This window comes from Notothenia coriiceps, unplaced genomic scaffold (assembly GCF_000735185.1).
Source record: "Notothenia coriiceps isolate Sejong01 unplaced genomic scaffold, NC01 NC01_scaffold00037244, whole genome shotgun sequence".
In the NCBI taxonomy this organism is placed as follows: Eukaryota; Metazoa; Chordata; class Actinopteri; order Perciformes; family Nototheniidae; genus Notothenia; species Notothenia coriiceps.
Window position 1 is genome coordinate 1,809,142 of NW_011369945.1, and position 20,995 is coordinate 1,830,136.

General features: G+C 40.4%; 2 protein-coding genes across 3 annotated transcripts; both read left to right on the top strand.

The window, feature by feature from the left end:
* Positions 1–522: 522 nt before the first annotated feature.
* On the top strand, positions 523–5,299 carry adora1b (adenosine A1 receptor b). 2 transcript variants are annotated; one of them, XM_010793198.1, is made up of 3 exons: positions 523–1,151; positions 1,304–1,658; positions 3,218–5,299. In XM_010793198.1, exons 2-3 carry the CDS (start codon positions 1,318–1,320, stop codon positions 3,993–3,995), a joined length of 1,119 nt encoding a protein of 372 aa, XP_010791500.1. In that variant the 5' UTR covers positions 523–1,151; positions 1,304–1,317; the 3' UTR covers positions 3,996–5,299. The 2 variants fall into 2 exon arrangements, with proteins under 2 accessions (XP_010791500.1, XP_010791499.1); XM_010793197.1 differs by having other exon boundaries at positions 523–1,658.
* Positions 5,300–15,148: 9,849 nt separating this feature from the next.
* On the top strand, positions 15,149–19,966 carry mmp9 (matrix metallopeptidase 9). The gene is made up of 13 exons (XM_010793199.1): positions 15,149–15,456; positions 15,743–15,981; positions 16,622–16,770; positions 16,865–16,993; positions 17,100–17,273; positions 17,396–17,569; positions 17,661–17,834; positions 17,917–18,072; positions 18,157–18,364; positions 18,455–18,594; positions 18,684–18,834; positions 19,045–19,148; positions 19,271–19,966. Exons 1-13 carry the CDS (start codon positions 15,319–15,321, stop codon positions 19,393–19,395), a joined length of 2,061 nt encoding a protein of 686 aa, XP_010791501.1. The 5' UTR covers positions 15,149–15,318; the 3' UTR covers positions 19,396–19,966.
* Positions 19,967–20,995: the final 1,029 nt, after the last annotated feature.

Genomic DNA, 20,995 nt, shown 5'->3' on the forward strand with positions numbered 1-20,995 from the left:
TTTTATTATATTAACTAGCTATTTATTGCTATTTATTACACTATACAATGTCTTTATTTTGGTAGATACCAGAATACATGACACAATGAATCTTTATAATTTATGTTCTCTGGTTTATATAATCATACCAGTATTTAAACAATGTATGCTGGTCACCTGGAATCCTGGTAAGCTTCCAGCATGGTATATTTAATACTATTATTAAACATAAGCTGGTGATCGATGGATGCTGGTGACCAGCCCAGCATACCAGCATACGATACTGGTCTATGCTGTTTTTTTTTTAGCTGGCCAGGATGACTGGTGCACCAGCTAAACCAGCCATACTGGCCAGCTAAAGTGTCCAAAATCCCTCTAAACCGGCCAACCATTCCAGCCCAATATCTACTGGCTGGGTAGCGTTATCCGCGTTACTCTGTGTCAGCTGTGGCAGGTCCCTGCTGCCTCACCTCCTATCAGAACAATGGGAAACCGAGCAAGGCTATTAGCATTTTAAAGGTTGTGGGGGAGGAGTGCGTGGCATAAAAAAAGAAAATGAGGGTGAGTTCAAATCACCTACACTATACCTGATTTCCTTGGGACGGTCCCGCGTAAGGCTACGGCTGCATTTATTTATTTCTGCATGGAAAATGAAGCAGGCGCACCAGCCAAAGGATATTTATGGACATCGAGTCAAACCAAGATTATGCATCTCATAGAAACAAAGACGGCACATCTGAATGGAAAACAAACAAGGCGATAAAACCACACAGCTATTTTGGCACCTGCATTATTACTCTTACTGAAAGCACAGCGAGGGGGAGAGATAGAGGGAGCACCCGCCTGCGCAAGAGCTAAAACTGCGTGCTTCGAGCCAGAAGACAGCTGCTTATTTGCCTTGTTTAAACCTGCATTGTTACATTAAAAACGTGTGCTGATGAAGGTGAAGCGCCCTCTTGGATAAGTCGGAGTGCCTGGGGAGGATGCTGCAGGCTCTCAGCAGGAGCAGGTGCGTTCACCCAAGTGGAGGAGCAGACCACAGAGCAGGAGCGACGCACAGCCACCGGACCACATCACCTGCTCCAAAGGAAAGCCCTTTGTTTTGACGGACTGATGGTTAATGCGCTTTTTCATCTCAAAATAACTCGATTTTCCCCTCCAACTTTGACCTGGTAACCAGGAGATTGTGGGCACATTTAAACTGGTGGACGCACAGCTCATTTGGGATATATTGTTATGAAAAAAGAATAACAGTCAAGGTCCGCTCTGTGGGCTTCTCGTAAGACTGCTTCACTGAAATCAATCTTCTTCTTATCAAGGACAGAATCATCTGCAAGGATGCCCGGGGCACTTTTTTCAACGCAGTCCCTCTACATAGGAATGGAGGTGGTGATTGCACTGGCGTCCGTAATCGGGAATGTGATGGTGGTTTGGGCGGTGAAAATTAATAAATCATTGCGAGATACCACGTTTTGTTTCATCGTCTCCCTGGCTCTGGCAGATATTGCAGTGGGAGCCCTCGTCATCCCTTTGGCCATTACTATCAGCATCGGACTCCAAACTCACTTTTACAGCTGCCTGCTCGTGGCGTGCACGGTGCTGGTCCTGACGCAAAGTTCAATCCTGGCCCTGCTGGCTATTGCAATTGACCGCTATCTCAGGGTCAAGATCCCCACCAGGTAATGAGTTTTAACAACCCACACAAAGGAGGGGCACATGTTATTCTCACTATCTGTTCCACGTGGATATAGCAGGGATGGTGATAAGAATGGTGTTTATGATGATATTGTATAAGAAGTCACAGCCCCAGTGCTTTGCTGCTGGGAATCAATTTTGTCAAGGGTCTTACTTTCACTTCATGGTTTTCATCCATCCTGTCAATCCCTTTATATGCGAATAGATTTGATTCACAATTACTTACATGGCAGCTAATAAGGGCATATCTGATCAATTTACAGCGTGAATTAGTCCCTAAAGATGATGATATGTGTGGAAAAGTAGCACAGCGACAAGATTACATTCAGGGGCGGGGTTGTACAAGGCGAAATGTGCTTTCTGTGTTTCTGGAGGGCAGAAAAAAGGCTGGGTTTGCTGTCAACTATTCAATATCCCTGTTTTGTATTTGATGCCACTGCCAGACTGAAACAAAAGGGATGTGGTGTTGAAAGGCTGTAAAGTTAAACTTTGCATAAGAGGGGAGTTTATTGTTGGAGAATATTGTCTGTGCCTCAAACTTTAATCCGTGTCTAAGACTCCACTAAGTCTTCCAGGTTTATGATAGCATTTATCAAGGAATTTAAGTGTGTTACTAAGTCCTTTAAAACCTTCCAGGCTTGATGGTTTCTGCCACAACTACTTTCACACCAATGCGCCCTTGTGTTATTTAAATCAGATATTCTAGGACTTTCTACTGCCAAACCCATCCTACAACTATTTGTTATCAAGAGGGAGAATATTCCATCCCCCTCCTACACTCTCTGCTGTTAGATTAGTATCTTATCCCTTCTGAGCAGGCTCAGTGTGTGAATAATGATCTCTCTGCCGTTCTTCAGACACAGACCTTAACACATTCATCCCTGATCGACACTAATCCAACACATGATCTGGGCTATAGTGGGTTTTGTTTTGATTCAGACTCCACTTCAGCAAAGGTCAGGTTATTCTAATGCTAATATTGTCACTACAACCACCAAGACAGACTTGTTAATATCAACCATTAGTAATTCCAAAGGGAGCAACAGAAGCTGGCTGCCTCTGGACAAGTATCAGTACCTCTTTGTCATTGTTCAGAGGACAGCAATGATAATATTTGACAGCCTCTTCACCCTTTACCTTCTTCTACCTCCTGATTCCTACCACAAACACTTCAAACAGTAAAAAGCCAAACCTGTGAAGCCTGTTGTAACATCAGCTTGTGTCCACTGTACTAATAAATTAGAGAACTATAATTCAGTTTTGCCCTAAACAAAATAAGCATGAGAAGTAGCAATACTGCAAAGGGCAAAGTCAACTGATAAGGGTTTGCACACACAGTCTTGTTCAAGTGGAAATGTGTGCAACAAAGAAATGTGTGCTACATCCATGTGCTTGTGGTTTGAATGATGATTCCTCCTTTGGAATCACGCCTTTTGTCAGCCCAAGGGAACTGACAGAATGAGAAATTAAGTACAAAAGAAAGCATGAATGTCCTGACAGCGCAGTGAGAGAAAGTGCTGACGTGATACTGTGTTGTTTACAGGTACAAGCAGGTGGTGACAACTCAGCGAGCGGGGGTGGCGGTGGTGATATGCTGGACGGTGGCTTTCATCGTGGGGCTCACGCCTATGTTAGGCTGGAACAACCTGAAGGGCCTTCAGCAGAACGGCTCCATTAGCTCTGACCTCATCATCACCTGCCAGTTTGAAAACGTCATCAGCATGGACTACATGGTCTATTTCAACTTTTTCGGCTGGGTGCTGCCTCCGCTGCTGCTCATGCTGGGCATCTACGCAGAGATCTTCTACGTTATTCACAAGCAACTTAACAATAAGAAGTTCACCACCAGTCACAGCGACCCCAACAAGTACTATGACAAGGAGCTGAAGCTTGCTAAATCGCTGGCTCTGGTTCTTTTTCTCTTCGCTGTTAGCTGGCTCCCCCTCCACATCATCAACTGCATCACACTCTTCTGCCCGGACTGCGAGAAGCCCATAGTCCTCCTCTACATCGCCATCCTGCTCACCCACGGAAACTCTGCTGTCAACCCAATCATCTACGCCTTCCGTATTAAGAAGTTCCGCACGGCCTTCAGGAAAATCTGGCAACAGTACTTCTGCTGCAAAGATACACCAGCCCTGGAGATTCAGCCCAGCGACAGGAAAGAGATGCCCAATCCAGAGCCACAGCAAGCGACTCCACCTCAGAAGGGAATCCTAACATCTGATCCAACACAACAGGAGCAGCAGCAGGAACAGAGGAACGAACCTCCCCAGCAACCTAGAGAACATCCGCCCTTACTGGAGCAGAACACAGTCTAACCTGAGGATCTAATCAGAAGCTGCAAAGTTTTGATCACTGCACAAGTGTTGGTTCTCTCCTCATTTGAATGTAGTCTAATGAGGAGCCTGAAGTGCTACAATGCTTTAGTGGCTGAAGTGACTTGGATATATCCAAGGTACTGGAAGACCATTTATCTTTACTCAGGATGAGTGGATTTACTGACGGTTTGGTCAGAGCACAAAAAAAGCTATTTATTAACTTGCAATAATGGAAGTCTTTTGGACATTGACTGTCTATCTTAGTAACAGACTGAAGATTTTAAGCTTTAACTTTTGTTCATTAGGGTCAAGGAGTGGACATTACAAAATGTGCAATTTAAGTTATTGTGGTTGGTCAGAATTGGTTTACCAAATGTGTTAACCTGCTGTTAAAAGAACGTTTATACGCTCAAAAGAGCAGATTCATCTTACTGTAATATTGTGTGTATGTTGAAACTGGCAGTGGCTGAAGAATATGAATGTAGTTGTAATGTAAATATGGGACTCAGCAGCACAGCTTTGACTGCTCATCTCTTCTTCAGGTTCTTAATCGCACAACAGTGGTAGAGCAAGTGCCACGATGGGAGAGATGTTTGCAGTAAGGAGGTGTGTGTGTGTTGGCTGATAGAAGGGTTTTGTAATCCCTTAACTCTTCTCTACCGGAGCTCTCTGTGGTCCCAGCAGCACTGATCCATTACTAAAGAGATGGACAGGGATAAGAAACAAGCAGTTGGAGGGAATTTAACCTTTCAGAAGCGGCATGGAGGAGACTCGCAGCCGCAGGACGACGACCAATCATGGGGGAAAAGACAAGATGGACTTAAAGCTCTTGTTTATCCAGCTCCATCCCAGCTGGTTGTCGAAGATGTGTTTTCCTTTTTTTCCCGCTACATTGATTGATGATTATCACGACTTACCACTAAGAACAGTGGCTTCCATGGCCTTACTCAGTATTTCAATTAGTAAAGACTTCAGTGGAAAAGACAACTTGAAGATTGTGAGTATCTTAACTACACTGTATGTTTAACATTTTGCATAATGCCAAACTGGGGCATCTGTAGATTAGTCATAAAACAATGTTCAATGCCACTGACATAAAAACATTGTATGAGAATGTAAAGTAATTCTGTTTCGTCTCTTGTAAAGACTCAGAGCTCTGGCCAAGTCAGTTTACTGATGTTTTCCTAAGTGGGTGACAATCTTTTATGGAAGTTTAAGATATTCCCCACTGCAGTTTGGACAAGCGTCTCTGGGGAACGACGAGCAAGCAGTGAACATTTTGAAGTTCAGATGGGCAAACAAAACAGATAACTCAATGCAATCCACGCCATCTGTATCTTGATTTTCCTACAAAGTGTAAAGGCCAGGTGGACTGTACAGAGCACACATTTTAAGGGAAGAAAGGATGAATAAATGTGTAATATAATATGATATTGTGCTTTACAGTTAATGCTTTTTACAATTATGTTTTCATTCAAATAGAATAGTGAAATATACATATGTGTGATATTTTTATGTCATGGCTTAATGAATGATTCCACAGTCCAGCCATGTCTCTATGATATCAGGGTTTCAGTGATTTGGGTGTCGTAGATGAATGTAGAGTTTCATTTACTCAACAAAAAAAACATTGTCAACATTGCCAATTTAGTCAAAAAAGGGTTGCACAGTTCAGAAAAAGGTGCACTACTGCACTCATACAATAATATAAAAGTGGCTACAATCAATGTGTGGGTGTTGTAACAACTTTCAAACTAGCAATGGATGACATCACAATTTGTATTCTGAGAGGGGTCATTACAAATGATGAACCCTCCCGAATCTAAAGTTCCTTTTAGCTCTGCTGGGGTTTATAGCGCCTTTCAGCTCATTGGTTTGTTTTCCAGCCTGCAGCCTAAGTGCTTTTTTGTCCCACTGCTCTCATCTTTGTCTGTGAGAGCAGCCTGCTTTTACTACAAAAGTAACAAGCTGGTAATACAGATAGATATAGATATATTCATATAAGGCCAGACCCAAACAGACCATCTAAAAAGAGTGAATATTAGTGTTCTTCATGTGGCCACAAACACGACTCCAAATGAATGCTGCATATCAGCTAGTTGTCTAAATAAAAAGCTGTATTTGGCATATTATGTTAGAAGAAGGTAAGATATTAGTGGGTTTTTTACAGCTTGTTTCCGCTTTCCAAAAGGAAATAGGTTTAACGTTAGGGGATAATAACCGTTGTCATTTTGTTCCTTCCTCACATAAAGTCGACCCTTCCTGCATGCTATCTCAGAAAACAGTGAATTACAAGCACCCACCCACCCAGTGCATTTATTCAGGTTTAAAAAACAATTTGTTAAAGAATGATAAGTTTGTTACATTCCACCTATTCAGTATTTTTTGACGGGTCACCATTTCTATATGTGTGATTATTCAAGAAAAAACCGACTTATAGCCCCAGATACCTCGACTTGCTGTTGGTACCTTGCTGCAGCTTGTCAGTGCTGTCACAATTCTCATTACGGCTGCAATAATGCAGCGAGTGGCTCTTAGATAACAGTCGAGAGTTGTCGCAGCTCTGACAACCCATTTCTCCTCTCAGTATTGGAGTTCCTTTGATACCTGGCCCCCTAATCCTGAAGACTGCTCACTCTTGCTGTGTCTGCAACGTCTTCATCTCGCACTTTGCCAACTGATTCACTTCGGTCTTCTCTTTCAGACAAAGCTTGTCTAAAATCCATAAAGCAGAAAATACAACACACGTGCAAACTTTATGAGATGAGCAGAAAGCTTATTAATCAATAGTCTGGTTCAATATTAGGACTGTTTTACATACAGCATAACACTAATTCAGCCTTGGAGGCTATTCTTATCATGTGTGCCTGGTTTCCTGGGCAAAGATGCTGAGTTTCAGGGAAGGATTGAATATCAAGTTGAAGGAAATTTCAGATAAGAACTACAAATAAGAGGAGGGAAAAAAATACTGGAGCTTAGTATTTCCGATAGAACAGCAGAGGTGACCTTAACCTGCAGCGACCTACTGTCCTTGTGGGGGCAAACCGCAAATCCTTAGGGAGGAAGAGGAGCTGCTCTTTCCTACTTTCCATATTCACATGCTGCAGTAAAACCAGGTTTAGGGTGTAGCAACCTTGTATTATATGCTGTGACATATTTGCTATACTATTTTCATTAGATTCAATACATTATGTGTTGCACATTTGCAGAGGGAATTCTACATTGTGGAATTGTGGTAAAGGTGTCTTTGGAAATGTTTGCATTCTAAAATTGGAATATTGGTATATCAAGAGGGCAGTGACCTTCAGTGTATATGGTCTTATGGATAAATAATAGAATGGTTTGTTTAATCAATTTTTGATGTCAGTATTTATTTAGCGCCTATTAGCAATAGATCTATCTGACATTGACCTTCCGATCCTCACAAGACTCCCTGTACCTTCAGGGCAGGCTTAGGGGAGAATGCATCGCATGATATTTATGTCCCAGTAAAAGGCTTTTTCATAAAAAATGGAGAAGCGGTTTGATCTACCTGGGCTCTGATCAGCCATCATGAATAAGCAAGTGTTTTGTGCCTCTGGTGCTGCTGCACAATAGGAAACAAGGCGTCTTGTCAGAACATTTTACTTACCGTTACAACATCTGTTTTTGGTAACAGCTGTAAAAAAACTTCAACGCAGAGCTTTGAAGGGTGAAGGAAAGGATAGCACATACATAAAGAAGCAGCACGACAGTGTGATGATGTCAGTAAACCACAGAACAAGATCCACCATCATGCACTTGTATGTTGGTATTCTTCTGCACGTGTGATTTCACAGGAAAACCAATCAGTCATAAAAACAAGGCCACCAATTCTCTTGCTGAGGGAGCATCTGTGTCAGAATCATCTGTGTTATGATACAGAAATGTGGGAACATCAATTCCTAGTTGGCATCGCAGCTAATGAGGGGCTACATCCAAACTGATGTGACTAAAAATGGGAAGATGTTAAAGAAAAATGTGTGGATGCAAATTTGCAGCAGATGGAAAACTTTCATGAAGTAACAACTGAACACAGCATATTAAGATGTAATTATGTTTAATATAAACAACTGCTATATTACACAGGTAGAGAATATGTTATGATCTTTAGCTGTGTATTTAACCTAAAGGTGCTGAGACAGAAAAAAGTGTGTGATCAATTTTCTTTTACAGTCCTTCAGAATCGGTTTCATCCCACTCACTGAACCTCTGACAAACAGCTATAATAAATGCTCACAGCATCTGTAAAAAACCCTTCAATAAAACAGCATTAGGGTTCCACAAATAAAACAAACTGATTTCCCTCAACAATTAATTATTCACCAAACAGTCTTACAAAATTAGCACAACATCAATTTTTGATCCTTTTTGTCTATAAAATATCTGCCTCAGGAGGTGGTTTGAGAACCAGCCTTGAAGCAAGGTTTTGAAATGTAGGGGGTTCAAATTGACTCCATTGTGAACCTACACTAAAAAGAGGAAGCAAAAAATACAAGGATTGAAAAATAAGATGTTATGGAGCAGATCACGCAACAATGTGTTTATGCTTTGTATAGTAGCATGATTCCCCTCTATTGGTTTAAGGTATTCCCTATACACTAATGGCTGTGAAAGGTTGATGATTCATCTTTCCCTTCTCTGTTTCTAAAATGTTTTGTTTGTCATTGACAGTCCATATGCCAGACTGCCACCTGCTGGTGAAGAGTGTTTTGGTTTGTTTGATTAAAACTGAGCAGTCGCAGTGCTCACAGTAGAGTTCTAAGGTCACATCTGGTTCCTTCATTAAGCTTCTCCCACAGGTCCTGATGGCCCCTTTCAGTGTCATAGACCTTTATTTAAAATCTTCTGATGGCAGCTTCAAAGACGTGCTAAACTGGTTAATATACTCAAGACACTAGAGTTAGCCCATTGAGCGTGGATAGGAGAGCCAAAACAAACCCCTCATTGCATCCTCTCTGCACATTAGATGCAATACACAATTCAGGCACATTGTGCTCAGAAATAATATCAACAAGATCCGACATTTCATAATTTTCCTCAATATTAAAATAATGTGCAGTTTTAATCAAAACAGTATGATCAGTGTTCAGTAGAAAAACATGCTTTATTATTAAGTTGGACTTATACAACCTTGTAATTACTTGCACTTCAAAAGAATGCACAGTAGAACTTGCAAGATAGTTTATCTTCTATTTCTATCACATGCAACCTTGTTTTTATCATTCTAGATTTGTAAGCATGAAATTGTTGTTTGAAGTTGTTCATTATCTCACAGAAAATCTATATTTCAAACGTTCCGTCATACTAATAAGATCACAATTTTGCCAACATTATGTTTCTCTAAACTTGCCTTGCCTTTCTGTAATGAACTTAAAAATAATGATCTACAAGATAAGTACACTTATTATTGTGCATTCCTTAGAGGTTTTAATCAGGTTATGTAAGGTAAAAATGCTATGCTTGAGATAACATGTTACCAGGTAAATAGCAGTCCACTTTAGGGACAGGCACAGTCATCAGCAAAAACATAACCACAAACTGTAATGTCAGGGTTCAAGTTGTCTTGCTGCATTTCAGGAAAATGACACAACAATCTGGGTTTTTGTCCTGGAGGGAAATGTTGCATTTATCTGAGGTCACGCAAGATTAAACTCTGGCAAACCCACATATGGTCACAGAGAGCTCAAACCCAGCAAACACACATCAAAAGGTGTGAATACTGCCTGCCTCAACAAGTCTGAAGCAAAGTGTGCAGATTCAGCTAAAGTCCTGAGCCTGACTCACTTCCCGCCTGCTATCAGCTGCTTGTCCTTTATCAACAAGGGAATTTCCAGTGCTTTTTCCCCTTTTTTTCACACAGTGGTTTTAAAAACCTGTGGAATAGACTTCACCATATATGAATCTTACAAAGTGCCCATCTACAACAGCACTTTTTTGTTTTGTTTCACAGGCCCTCAGTTCGTTGTGGTAGATTTGAAAACAACTCTTAAAAAAGTTATGGAGGCGTTGCTCCATGTGCAGTTAAACCAGCAATAATAATATTTGATGCAATCAGAGCTCCCATCGTGGTCATTGCTGTCACTCCCTGTGGCTGTGCTTTGGATGGCAGGAGATGGAACGCTCATAAAGGCCACTGCTTATGACTGGCAGTAATGAGCTTTTAATGGTGGTGGTGAAAGATGGCTGTTCATAAAGTCAACACAACTCCGCCTGCCTGGACTTGCTCTACAGTGGCAGTCCACGCCTCGCCAGATGCAGTCTACCCTCATGCATGGCTCACAGCCAGCCCCGCCTGCTTCTTTATAGTGATATTATTTAAGAGCCACTTCAAATTACACCTCCCTGGGGCGGCCTAGTGGTCTTATGGGGGTTAAAGCGCCAACCAAGGACCACATTGTCCCCGGATCTCTGTTGCATTTCATCCCCCATCTCACACTCTTCACTACTGTTACTATCTGACAGAGACAGAGAATGTCAAACATTTGTGTTTATGTGTATACATCCCTCAATTACTTCTGTCATGATCATTTCTCACACAGGTGAACCATGTACACAACTATGATGATATGTTTGGTTCCCATAAACCCACAAGTTACTCAACAAAGAATGTGACAATCACGTATGTATCCATACAAAGTCATTGCAAAACACCAGTACAAATGCTTCCAGGACTTTCTGTCACATCCTGTTCACTCATCACTACGGAAGTGTCCCAATCCTGTACAGTGCCTGCGTGGAAGCAGAGAAAATGTGCATTTTTAGTCTTTGGTTACCACTAAAGATCCACTGCCAGAGCAATGGGAACAAAAGCAGTGATAAGCAGTAATGGCTTATATGACGGGCATTTTTCACTTGGCACTTGGCTTTGATCCCTGGCAGCGTTGTGGAACTTTAGTTCCGCACATACAGATTGAGAAAAGTCGTTTTTGTGGTAATGTGAGCCAGATGAAGTCTGGACACTGATATCAAGATACAAGCACAACTATAGTTTGCATTTATTGTTTGTTTATTTGTACACAGTATCTGCAAGTCCTTTTCCCCTGACCTGGAGTTGTCTTTATTGCAATAAAATAAAAAACAAATGCCTTTATAAAAGTGCATCTATGATATATATTACCCATGGGCCATCAAGTGGCATCTCCAGGTGCTTGACTGACATAGTAGTCGGTCAGTCACAACAATGCCATCCCATTTAACAATGCATATGCATTACATGTTGTGTAATGTAGCCAACGTTAAACATTCTTATATTTTTAATATTTGAACTGAAAAGCTAAAATAAACTCAATCAAGTCATGCGAGTAATCCTGTCTCAAGTCAAGAGTCTATAGCTTCCAAGTCCCTAATTTTCTGTCAAGTCAAGTTGAAAGACATCAAAACAGCGACTAATGTCAACTTGATTTCAAGTCATAATGACCCAAGTCAACATATGAGGATTGTTATTATCTTATTACCATTTCTGTTAGCATCTGAAAGTTCTTTACAGCATCTAGAAATGATGAAATTATGTATTTGGTAAGACTCTGAATAGGAATCCATATTTTTTTTCTCAGAATCTTTACGTCATATATTGATTGTTACACTGAAAAAGTGTTTGCACAGTAAGCAAGACATAATCCCTGAGGTGACTAGTAGTCTCGATTTTGATAAAGAGTATTGTAAAGCAGAACTAACCCTCTGGGAGACATGAGTCAAAGCTCCTACAGTCCCATTCAAATGACTGTACACAACTTTTGGCATCTGTTTAAAGTTTCTTCATGGAATTATTTCTGTCCATATTATCATGCTGACTTATGATGACTCATTACAGACGAGATGTTATATGAGTGACACTTGAGGGCTTGGAGGGCACAACATGGTTCCGCCCTGGCTATTGCTTGTTTTGATAGGTTTTGTTTTGGCTCTCAGTTTGTTTGTTGTGCTCTCTTTGTGTGCCAATTTCACCCACAAGCATGCATAGTATCTCAGCAAATTAGAAAGGGGTACAATATTCAGAGACAATACACTAGACATGCTGTTCATAAGTGTTTTAGTTTTCGCTGTTACATAATAAAGTGAGCAACATAGAACGATCAAGAATAAAACGAAAGAAACACAGAGGCAAACTTCTTGGAAACCCAAAATAAACTGTTGAGAGAGGTTAGTGGGTTATGAAAACAAAGCAATTCCCAGAATAAACTGCAAGACCCAGCAAACTTGCGGGGGTGGGTAAAGTACCTGGACGTGGTGATGGGGCAACACTCCCCCCACATCAAACACTGTGACGGCCCTGTATGTTGCACAGTCTCTATGTCCCACCGCAAAGTCAACAAACCAGTCCCCTTAAAAAAAAAAGTCAGCTGAATGAGGAAGCTGGCCAAGGAACCACATCAACTGTGGCAGACAGGAAGAGATTTTTGCATTTATAACTGCCTGCTAGAAACATACCGTAAGACAGTTTGCTTTAACAAGGCAGAGAAGAAACTAAACAGACCAAGTCACAATTAAGAACACAATTAAGACAACGTTGCAGAACTAGCTACAGCTAACCATGAGTTTAGGAAAAACACTGTGCTTCAGTTTTCACCCTGAGCTAATACTGACCTTAAAGTGCTATATCTGGCACATGCAATATTGAGGATCTTGCCATTTTCTGCGGCTCTGTCTTTTAGCAACTCCAGAAAGAATAGAGAGGTGACGACTTGTTGTTATTGGTTATGTTGTTGTATAGTAAATCTAATCACAAAGATGCCGTCAACGTGAGCTGAGAGGGTCTTGTTGCTCTGCTGTGATATTATCCAGCTCTCTGATGACGCAGTTGGCTGATTTGTGGTGGTGTGTGTCAACAGGCTGTGCTGTGATTGAGGGCAATTTTGGGATGTATGCCACACAAAAATGTGTGTATTTTTCGTGGTTCTGAGCCAGACGGCTTTTGGAGGCAAAGTGGCAAAAGCAAATGAAATGTGGCATTTGTTTAAAATACATGGAGCCGTTTTCATTAAGCCTTTGACGCCATGTAAAATCAGTGGCAGATGTTTTCTCGTGTTGCCTGGGGATTCACTGAGGAGCCACATATAAACAGAAATAACCATATGATTGTGTCTGAATGACCATAAAAACTGCATCAAATGAAAGAGGGCTTGTGTATTTAAAGCTGAATCTAGCTGCTTTAGTCTGAATGAGAAGTAATCCATGTGGCCAAAAATATATGTAAAAAAGTGTTATGTAACTACTGTAGCTGCATTCTGTATTTTACGTGTTAACCAAATGTCTGTTATAAAAATAAATGCCTACTGAAATCAAAGGACATTTTCCAGTTAAAGTGCAGTTAGTGAATAATGTGCATTTAAAGTGAGAATTTGAAAAGGGCAACAAGCATAATAAGAAGAAGGAAATTGAGAAAGTTGTATCCCCCTCAACAAACAATGTGTTTTGATCTGTTAAAAATATTGAGAGATGCATATTATAAAGACTGCACAGACACAATAGATTTAAACCCCAACTTTGTACACATCTATACAAAAGATATATGCTTTTTCATGTCTGCGGCTCTCTGTGGGAAAATCAAACCAAACAACAGGAGAGGATGTGACTATATGTTTTAGATGGTCAGAAATACTCTTGAAATTGAGGGGGTGCATGACGCAAGTGTTAAAATGTATGAAGCATTAACCACATCAGGAAACCATAGATTCAAATATGAGGAAGGATGCCCTCCTCATAAAACCACAACACATTACATCTCCCCTTGAAGTTGATAGCAATTTCCTTGACCATAATAGGCAAGTAATTAGTGAATCTGTGTGGATGTGCACTTTTATTCTTTTTTATCAAATGAATGAGGTCCCAAGTGCTGCATATATTTTTGTATTATTTAGAAGCAACTATTCAACATGGGCTTAAACAGGGCTATTGTGGCGCAACTCGTCAGTTCGGAAGAGTTGTTTATTTTCCTGCGTCTGAAAATTCAGCAGAGCAACTGAGTAAACATGTATGTACAGGAAGAAAGGATGTCAGCACTGTGCCCACTGAAAAAAGCCCCTCATCTGAATCTTTGGCCATTCAAGAGGAAAACAAGTGAATCATGATATGCTGGAAGAGACACATCTTTACCCAAAACATACTCACATACCTCAAAATATCTACATTTACTTGCTATTTCACACAGTTTGTACTCTTGAGATTACATATTAGCCAATACAGAAGTTGCGCTCGAGTATAATGTAATAGTGAATGACAAAAACAGAAATAAGATCCGCTTTGGAGGAAAAATACAGGAAGTGCTTATGGCCAAATGACACATTGCTAATGAATTGTGTCATTTTAGGGATGAAGCCGGTAAAGATCTTTCATCAGCAATGATATACAGTGATGATGAAGCAGGTAGTTCCCTAAAATCTGGCCAGCAACAACATTGCAATTCTGCAAAGGATCACACTTTGGGTTTGTTAACCTCCTAAATCATCTGCATAGTTAACATTTTATTAAATGTTTAAGATCTCAAAAATGTAAACAATATATTATCTTTAAAATTGACTTTAGGCATTTAACATTTGATACAGTATCCAATTATAGATAAAGAGGAAACACCTCTATGAAAAGAGTGGAACAAAGTTTTTTTATATCATTACTTTGAGCAAGTGTCTGTCTGGGTCCCATGATGAGGGTGTTGTATTCATGTAAAAATACATTAACATGTCCAGAAGAGCATTTGGCATTATTAAAGGATGGAAATGTCAACATGCGTTCATCATCTAAATGTTGTTGTTGTTTTCTCCTTAGGTTATTTCCTGATTTTCTTTATTTCAGCTTGAAATTGTATACAATTATTTGTTATATATTGTTGGTCATTTGTGTTGTTGTTTTTTAGACACTTTACTTTATAAATGTAATATCAATGCAATCATAAACAATTTCCATATTTGGTCTTATCCACCATTGTCATTGTTCACTCCTTCTAGCTTAAAAAAAACAACCACCTAATAGCTTCTAGGTTATACTAAATGTGGATTTTTTGGAAATTCCCCATGCCTATTCAACATGCTGTCTGTCAAGATGTAAGTGGGAGGGTTGAGGTTAGTAGTAGGCGGGGGTGAGGTAAAGTGACTAAGGAGTTAAGTAGGATAAAAACCATGTCCACAACCAAGGGCACATAGCAGAGTCAACAAGCGCCACCAGTCAGAAGAAAGACGGAAGCCAACACAGGAGACACACTGCTGATCAACTTTTTAACTTTTTGTCTAAGTGACCACTTGTTCACTGCAAGGCTCTTAGTGTTTACATTTTTTGGAACATTTTGCAGCAATCTACAGCTGATCTCATCATGAGGTGCTGTGCTTTAGCTGTGTGTTTATTTTTGGGGATAAGCATACAGGAGGGATGGAGCCTTCCCCTCAAGTCCGTCTTTGTCACCTTCCCAGGAGACATCATCAAAAACATGACTGATTCGGAGTTGGCAGAAGTGAGTAGCAGATGGTTCATTTTGTCTTGATGGACTCTTATTCCCCAAACAGTGTGCAATCAAGCTGTGTGGGGAAGCAATTACCTGAACAGAGAACTCTAACACAATGTTAATGACAATACATATATATTCTTCTGAATTCAAACTATACGAGTACAAAAGTTATATAATATGTCACAAACAATTTTTCTAAACTAAAGTTAACTTTCTTTTAAGAAACCAATGTATCCTGTTCATTAAATGGTATGACCATCCCTCTAGACTCATTTATTTGTTCTCCTGCCAGGGTTATCTGAAGAAGTTTGGCTACATGGACACGCTGACACGCAGTGGCTTCCAGTCCATGGTGTCCACTTCCAAGGCTTTGAAGAGGATGCAGAGGCAGATGGGGATGGAGGAGACTGGAGAGCTGGATAAATCCACCCTGGAAGCCATGAAGCGGCCACGCTGCGGGGTTCCTGATGTGGCCAACTACAGAACATTTGAAGGAGACCTCAAATGGGACCATCAAGAGGTCACCTATAGGTGAGTAGAGATAAATAATCTGTTAGTTGACTTTATAAACTAAAATCGTTACGAAGATGTAAAAAAAAACACAATGAGAATATTTTGTTACAAATAAATGTCCTGCATTAAAAAAAAATAATAAAATGAAAGTAAGTAATAGCATCAAATTATGCTTAAACTATTAAAAGTAAATGTACCGATTATGCAGAATGGCCCATTTCAGTCAATATATATTTTATTTGTATTGTAATTATGAATGCATGAATGGTCATCACTTTAATGTTGCAGCTGTAAAATTGTTGCTAGTTTGAATTAATTTAGAAACTGCTGGGTAGCTTAATCTATAGTAAACTCATCTTAATGTATTAGTTGTTTTGTTTTATATTAATGATCTGGAGCTGTAGACTAAGTCGCACCTAAAGTTGTCAAAATAAATGAAAAAAGTACATTCTGAGACATAGTGGAGTAAAAGCATGAAGTAGTATAAAATGAAAAGTAAAGTACAAATACCTGAAATGTGTACAGTAAATGTATTAAGTTACATTCTACTAGTATTTACAATCAAAGTATCTTTGATGGAGATACATCACCGAGTATCTTTACTTGCATTGTTTACCAGATGTCTGACAGCAGCTTGTCATTCTGCGTTTCTCCAAAGGATCCTTAGCTATACCCCGGACATGGCGACGTCTCTGGTTGACGACGCCTTTGCCAGAGCCTTCAAGGTGTGGAGTGATGTTACCCCTCTGACTTTTAACCGCCTCTTTGATGGGACAGCTGACATCATGATTTCATTTGGAAAAATCGGTATGTGTTTATGCGCCGGCCTTTTAATGGCATTTACTTTACTAAAGACAATTCTATAATCAAATACTGATGTAAAATGTATTATTCCACTCAGACCACGGAGACCCTTACCCATTTGATGGTAAGGATGGACTTCTGGCCCACGCTTACCCCCCTGGTGAGGGTGTGCAGGGTGACGCCCACTTTGACGATGATGAGTACTGGACCCTGGGAGAAGGACCAGGTAATCAGAAATACCAACAGATATTCCTCTACCCCCAACATTTATTATGAAGATGTCTCCCCCCAGTGTTCACATTGCTTAAATGTATTGTTTTCTGTCACTTAAGCTGTGAAGACTCTCTATGGGAATGCTGATGGTGCCATGTGCCACTTCCCTTTCACTTTCGAGGGCAAATCCTACACAACATGTACCTCTGATGGGCGTTCGGACGACCTGCCATGGTGCTCCACCACAGCCGACTACGGCAGAGACAATAAATTTGGCTTCTGCCCAAGTGAACGTAAGATTGACAGTTTATTCTGCAATGAAAGTGATAGGGCAGAGGTCAACCAGATATAAGGAGTTTCTTTAGTGTCATGCTGATGCGCTTCATCCCACTTACTTTTATTTTCATCCCGACAGTCCTTTACACATTTGGAGGAAACGCAGACGGAGAAAAGTGTGTCTTCCCCTTTGTCTTTCTGGACAAAGAATATGACAGCTGTACCACAGAGGGCCGCGATGATGGCTATCGCTGGTGTGCCACCACAAGCAACTTTGACACTGACGTGAAATATGGGTTCTGTCCCAGTCGTGGTGAGTTACTGAAACCACAATCCATAAATGCTGTCGAGTACCAACAATGTCTTGTTTTCTTACTCTTGCTGTTAATTCTTTGTTTGGACAGAGACCGCTGTAATTGGTGGAAATTCTGAGGGAGAGTCCTGCCACTTCCCCTTTGTGTTCCTGGGTAAAGAGTATGATTCCTGCACTAGTGAGGGACGAGGAGACGGCAAGTTGTGGTGCGGTACCACTGACAGCTATGATGACGACAAGAAATGGGGTTTCTGTCCTGACCAAGGTGAGTCACATGAATATAAGACAAACAAAGTAGATTAGATAAAATTGCCTTTTGCTAATATTCCTTACTGTATGTCCTCCAGGTTACAGTCTGTTCCTGGTGGCAGCCCATGAGTTTGGTCATGCCCTCGGCCTGGAACACTCCAACATCAGAGAGGCTCTCATGTACCCCATGTACAGCTTCGTGGAAGACTTCTCCCTACATGAGGATGACATTGAAGGCATTCAATATCTCTATGGTAAGGTCATTATGAACTGCGTTATCATGCAAAATCACATGAAGTTTGCAATTTCTCACATTCAGCACCATTTCATTTTTTCAGGACGCAAAGATGGCCCTGATCCCACTCCACCTCAACCCAACACCCCCTCCACTACCGCCTACCCAGACCCTGATGACACTGATAAACCCACTGACCCCACCACCACCACTACCGCTACACCTGTGGATCCAACCAAAGATGCCTGCAAGATGAATAAATTCGACACCATCACTGTGATTAATGGAGAGCTACACTTCTTCAATGACGGGTAAGCTAACCAGTCTCTTCTTCTATGCAAAAGAATAAAAACAGGAAGTGTCAGTGTTGATGTTTTCTTATTGCATGTGTTGATCAACAGACTATACTGGAGGATGTCCAGCGGGAGAGATGGAGGGCTCAAGGGACCATTTTCTATTTCCGAGACATGGCCAGCTCTGCCAGCAGTCATCGACTCTGCGTTTGAAAACACTTTGGCCAGGAAACTGTACTTCTTCTCAGGTGAAGCTTCATGCTGTTGATAAGGGACCTCAATTACAAAGGACAAAAGTGCAAGACAATTTTTTCTTATTATCATCTTCTTTCTATAGGGACACGATTCTGGGTGTACACAGGGAAGAGTGTTCTGGGTCCCCGCAGCATTGAGAAGCTTGGCCTCCCGAACACTGTTCAGAAGGTGGAGGGAGCACTGCAGAGGGGCAAAGGCAAAGTGCTGCTCTTCAGTGGGGAGAACTACTGGAGGTGAGTTTAAAGTGTGCCTGACATCAGGATGGGAAGCATGTCTGTCACTTTTGGCTCAAATGAAACCATCTGCTAGTTTTGACAATTATAAGTGTTGGAGTAAAGTAAAAGGCCAGAACACGCTTTTTTAATAACATAACAAAAGTCTGAGTTAAACCAGCTGATTGTTTTTGACTTGTTTAATGACATTCTCTGCTATGATCAACACAGGCTTGATGTGAAAGCCCAGAAAATCGACAAAGGGTACCCCAGATACACAGATGCCGTCTTTGGTGGCGTCCCCAATGATGCTCATGATGTGTTCCAGTACAACGGTAAGTTCAAATAGTAATGACTGAGCTCAACAAAAAACATTATCATATAACAGTCGATTGTTGAATGTTAAAAATCCTCATGTTGTGTTCTAGTCATTCAAATCCCAATATATCTGCTACAGGACACATGTACTTTTGCCGGGACCGCTTCTACTGGCGTATGAACTCCCGCAGGCAGGTGGATCGCGTTGGCTACGTGAAATATGACCTTCTCCAGTGCACAGATGCTTCACGCACTCGCTACTGAAGAGATGAAGGAAACAGGGATAAGCTGGAAATCGTCTTTATTGTGGTAGCACCTATACTTCTCTTGCCTGTGCAGGTGTCAGGGAGAATGTGATGCAGTATAGCGTCTGTTGTATGATGTGTGTACTTTCGGGTATGTAAATAATTGGCCACCATTGACCTTGGCTAATTCTAAAACATACAGCAATGGCCCAAAAAAGAGAAAAAAATTGTTTTTTTGGCACTGCCTTATTATCTTACTCAGATAATCTGTGAACTGGTTGGTTGACCCATAACAACTAAATTAATGTTGAAGGTTATCTGGATTCCAGATTTACTTAATAATTTCTTTATGTCTGACAGGTTCAGACCATAAACAGTATTAGAATATTTTTGGTATTTATAGCAATATCTAATATTATGTTTGTGTCCTAACACTTGTTTGTTTTGTATAAATATATGTGAGTATTTTTGAAAATGGCTTCAAAGCCAATTACTTGCACTGGAAGACAATGTATGTCTCCTTCACTGAAATTATTTATGAGACTGATATGTTTTGTACTTTCAAAGCAATAAATATTCTGTGAGAATAACACACTTGTCTGTCTTAATCATTCACCAAACCATGATTTACTGACAATGCTTTCTCATGCTCGGACACTATATTATTCCACAATTGGAGTCCACAGTCCCACAACAGCAAAAACACAAAACGTGTTGAGCCACGACCTGATATGTAATTGTATTACTTTATGCTGTATTAATTATCTGCAGCAGTCTTCTGATAGGTGTTTTTGTAGAAATCAACTCTAACAACCTGTGACATTAAGAAACACATTTAGGCATCATAAAGAAATTAGGATAATGACTCCACTCTCAATAGGATTATTCATTCAACATGTTAGCAGGCCATATGGTAGTACTATAAAGTTTAACAAATAAAATAACATAAAAGGTAGGGAATTTATTGAAAAATATATCCTGTAGCATATTAACAATTTCAGCACATTTCTTATTGTTTATACATTGGATATACTCATACTAGTTTGAGTATATCCAATGTATAAACAATAAGATATGTGCTGAAATTGTTAATATGCTACAGGATATTTTTTTGTTATGGACCTCGATAACCTAATGCATGAGGAATCTCCAGAGTAAAAGGAATAAAATGACAGTCAGCAGAACTGTTTGTTTTCATTTTTGTAATGGTACAGCCAGAGGGAATATTAAACATCTTAGGTCCATCAGTTTGTAGCTTAACAGCGGCCCTACGTGTTTGCATATTACTCCGCATCCATATGCGCAATTGTCCTTCCTCAAAAAACAATAGTCCACTCAGGGAATATAAACATCACATCTACCAAATATTTCAGACATAAAATAATCAATCAATCAATACACTTGTTTTTTAAAACAGACAAATAAATTAACCTTTCCTCAAACAACAAGATCATTTTCAACAAAAATAATAAATAAGATCCGGTTGCACGGACAGGAAGCTAGGAGAGTCTCATGGCGCCCGACTAGAATGAAGCAACAATTATCGGTTACTATTTTCTGTCCTAGTAAGCGCATCTACACTAAAGGATACCCTTCTACTCGAACATAAACGGTAAGGA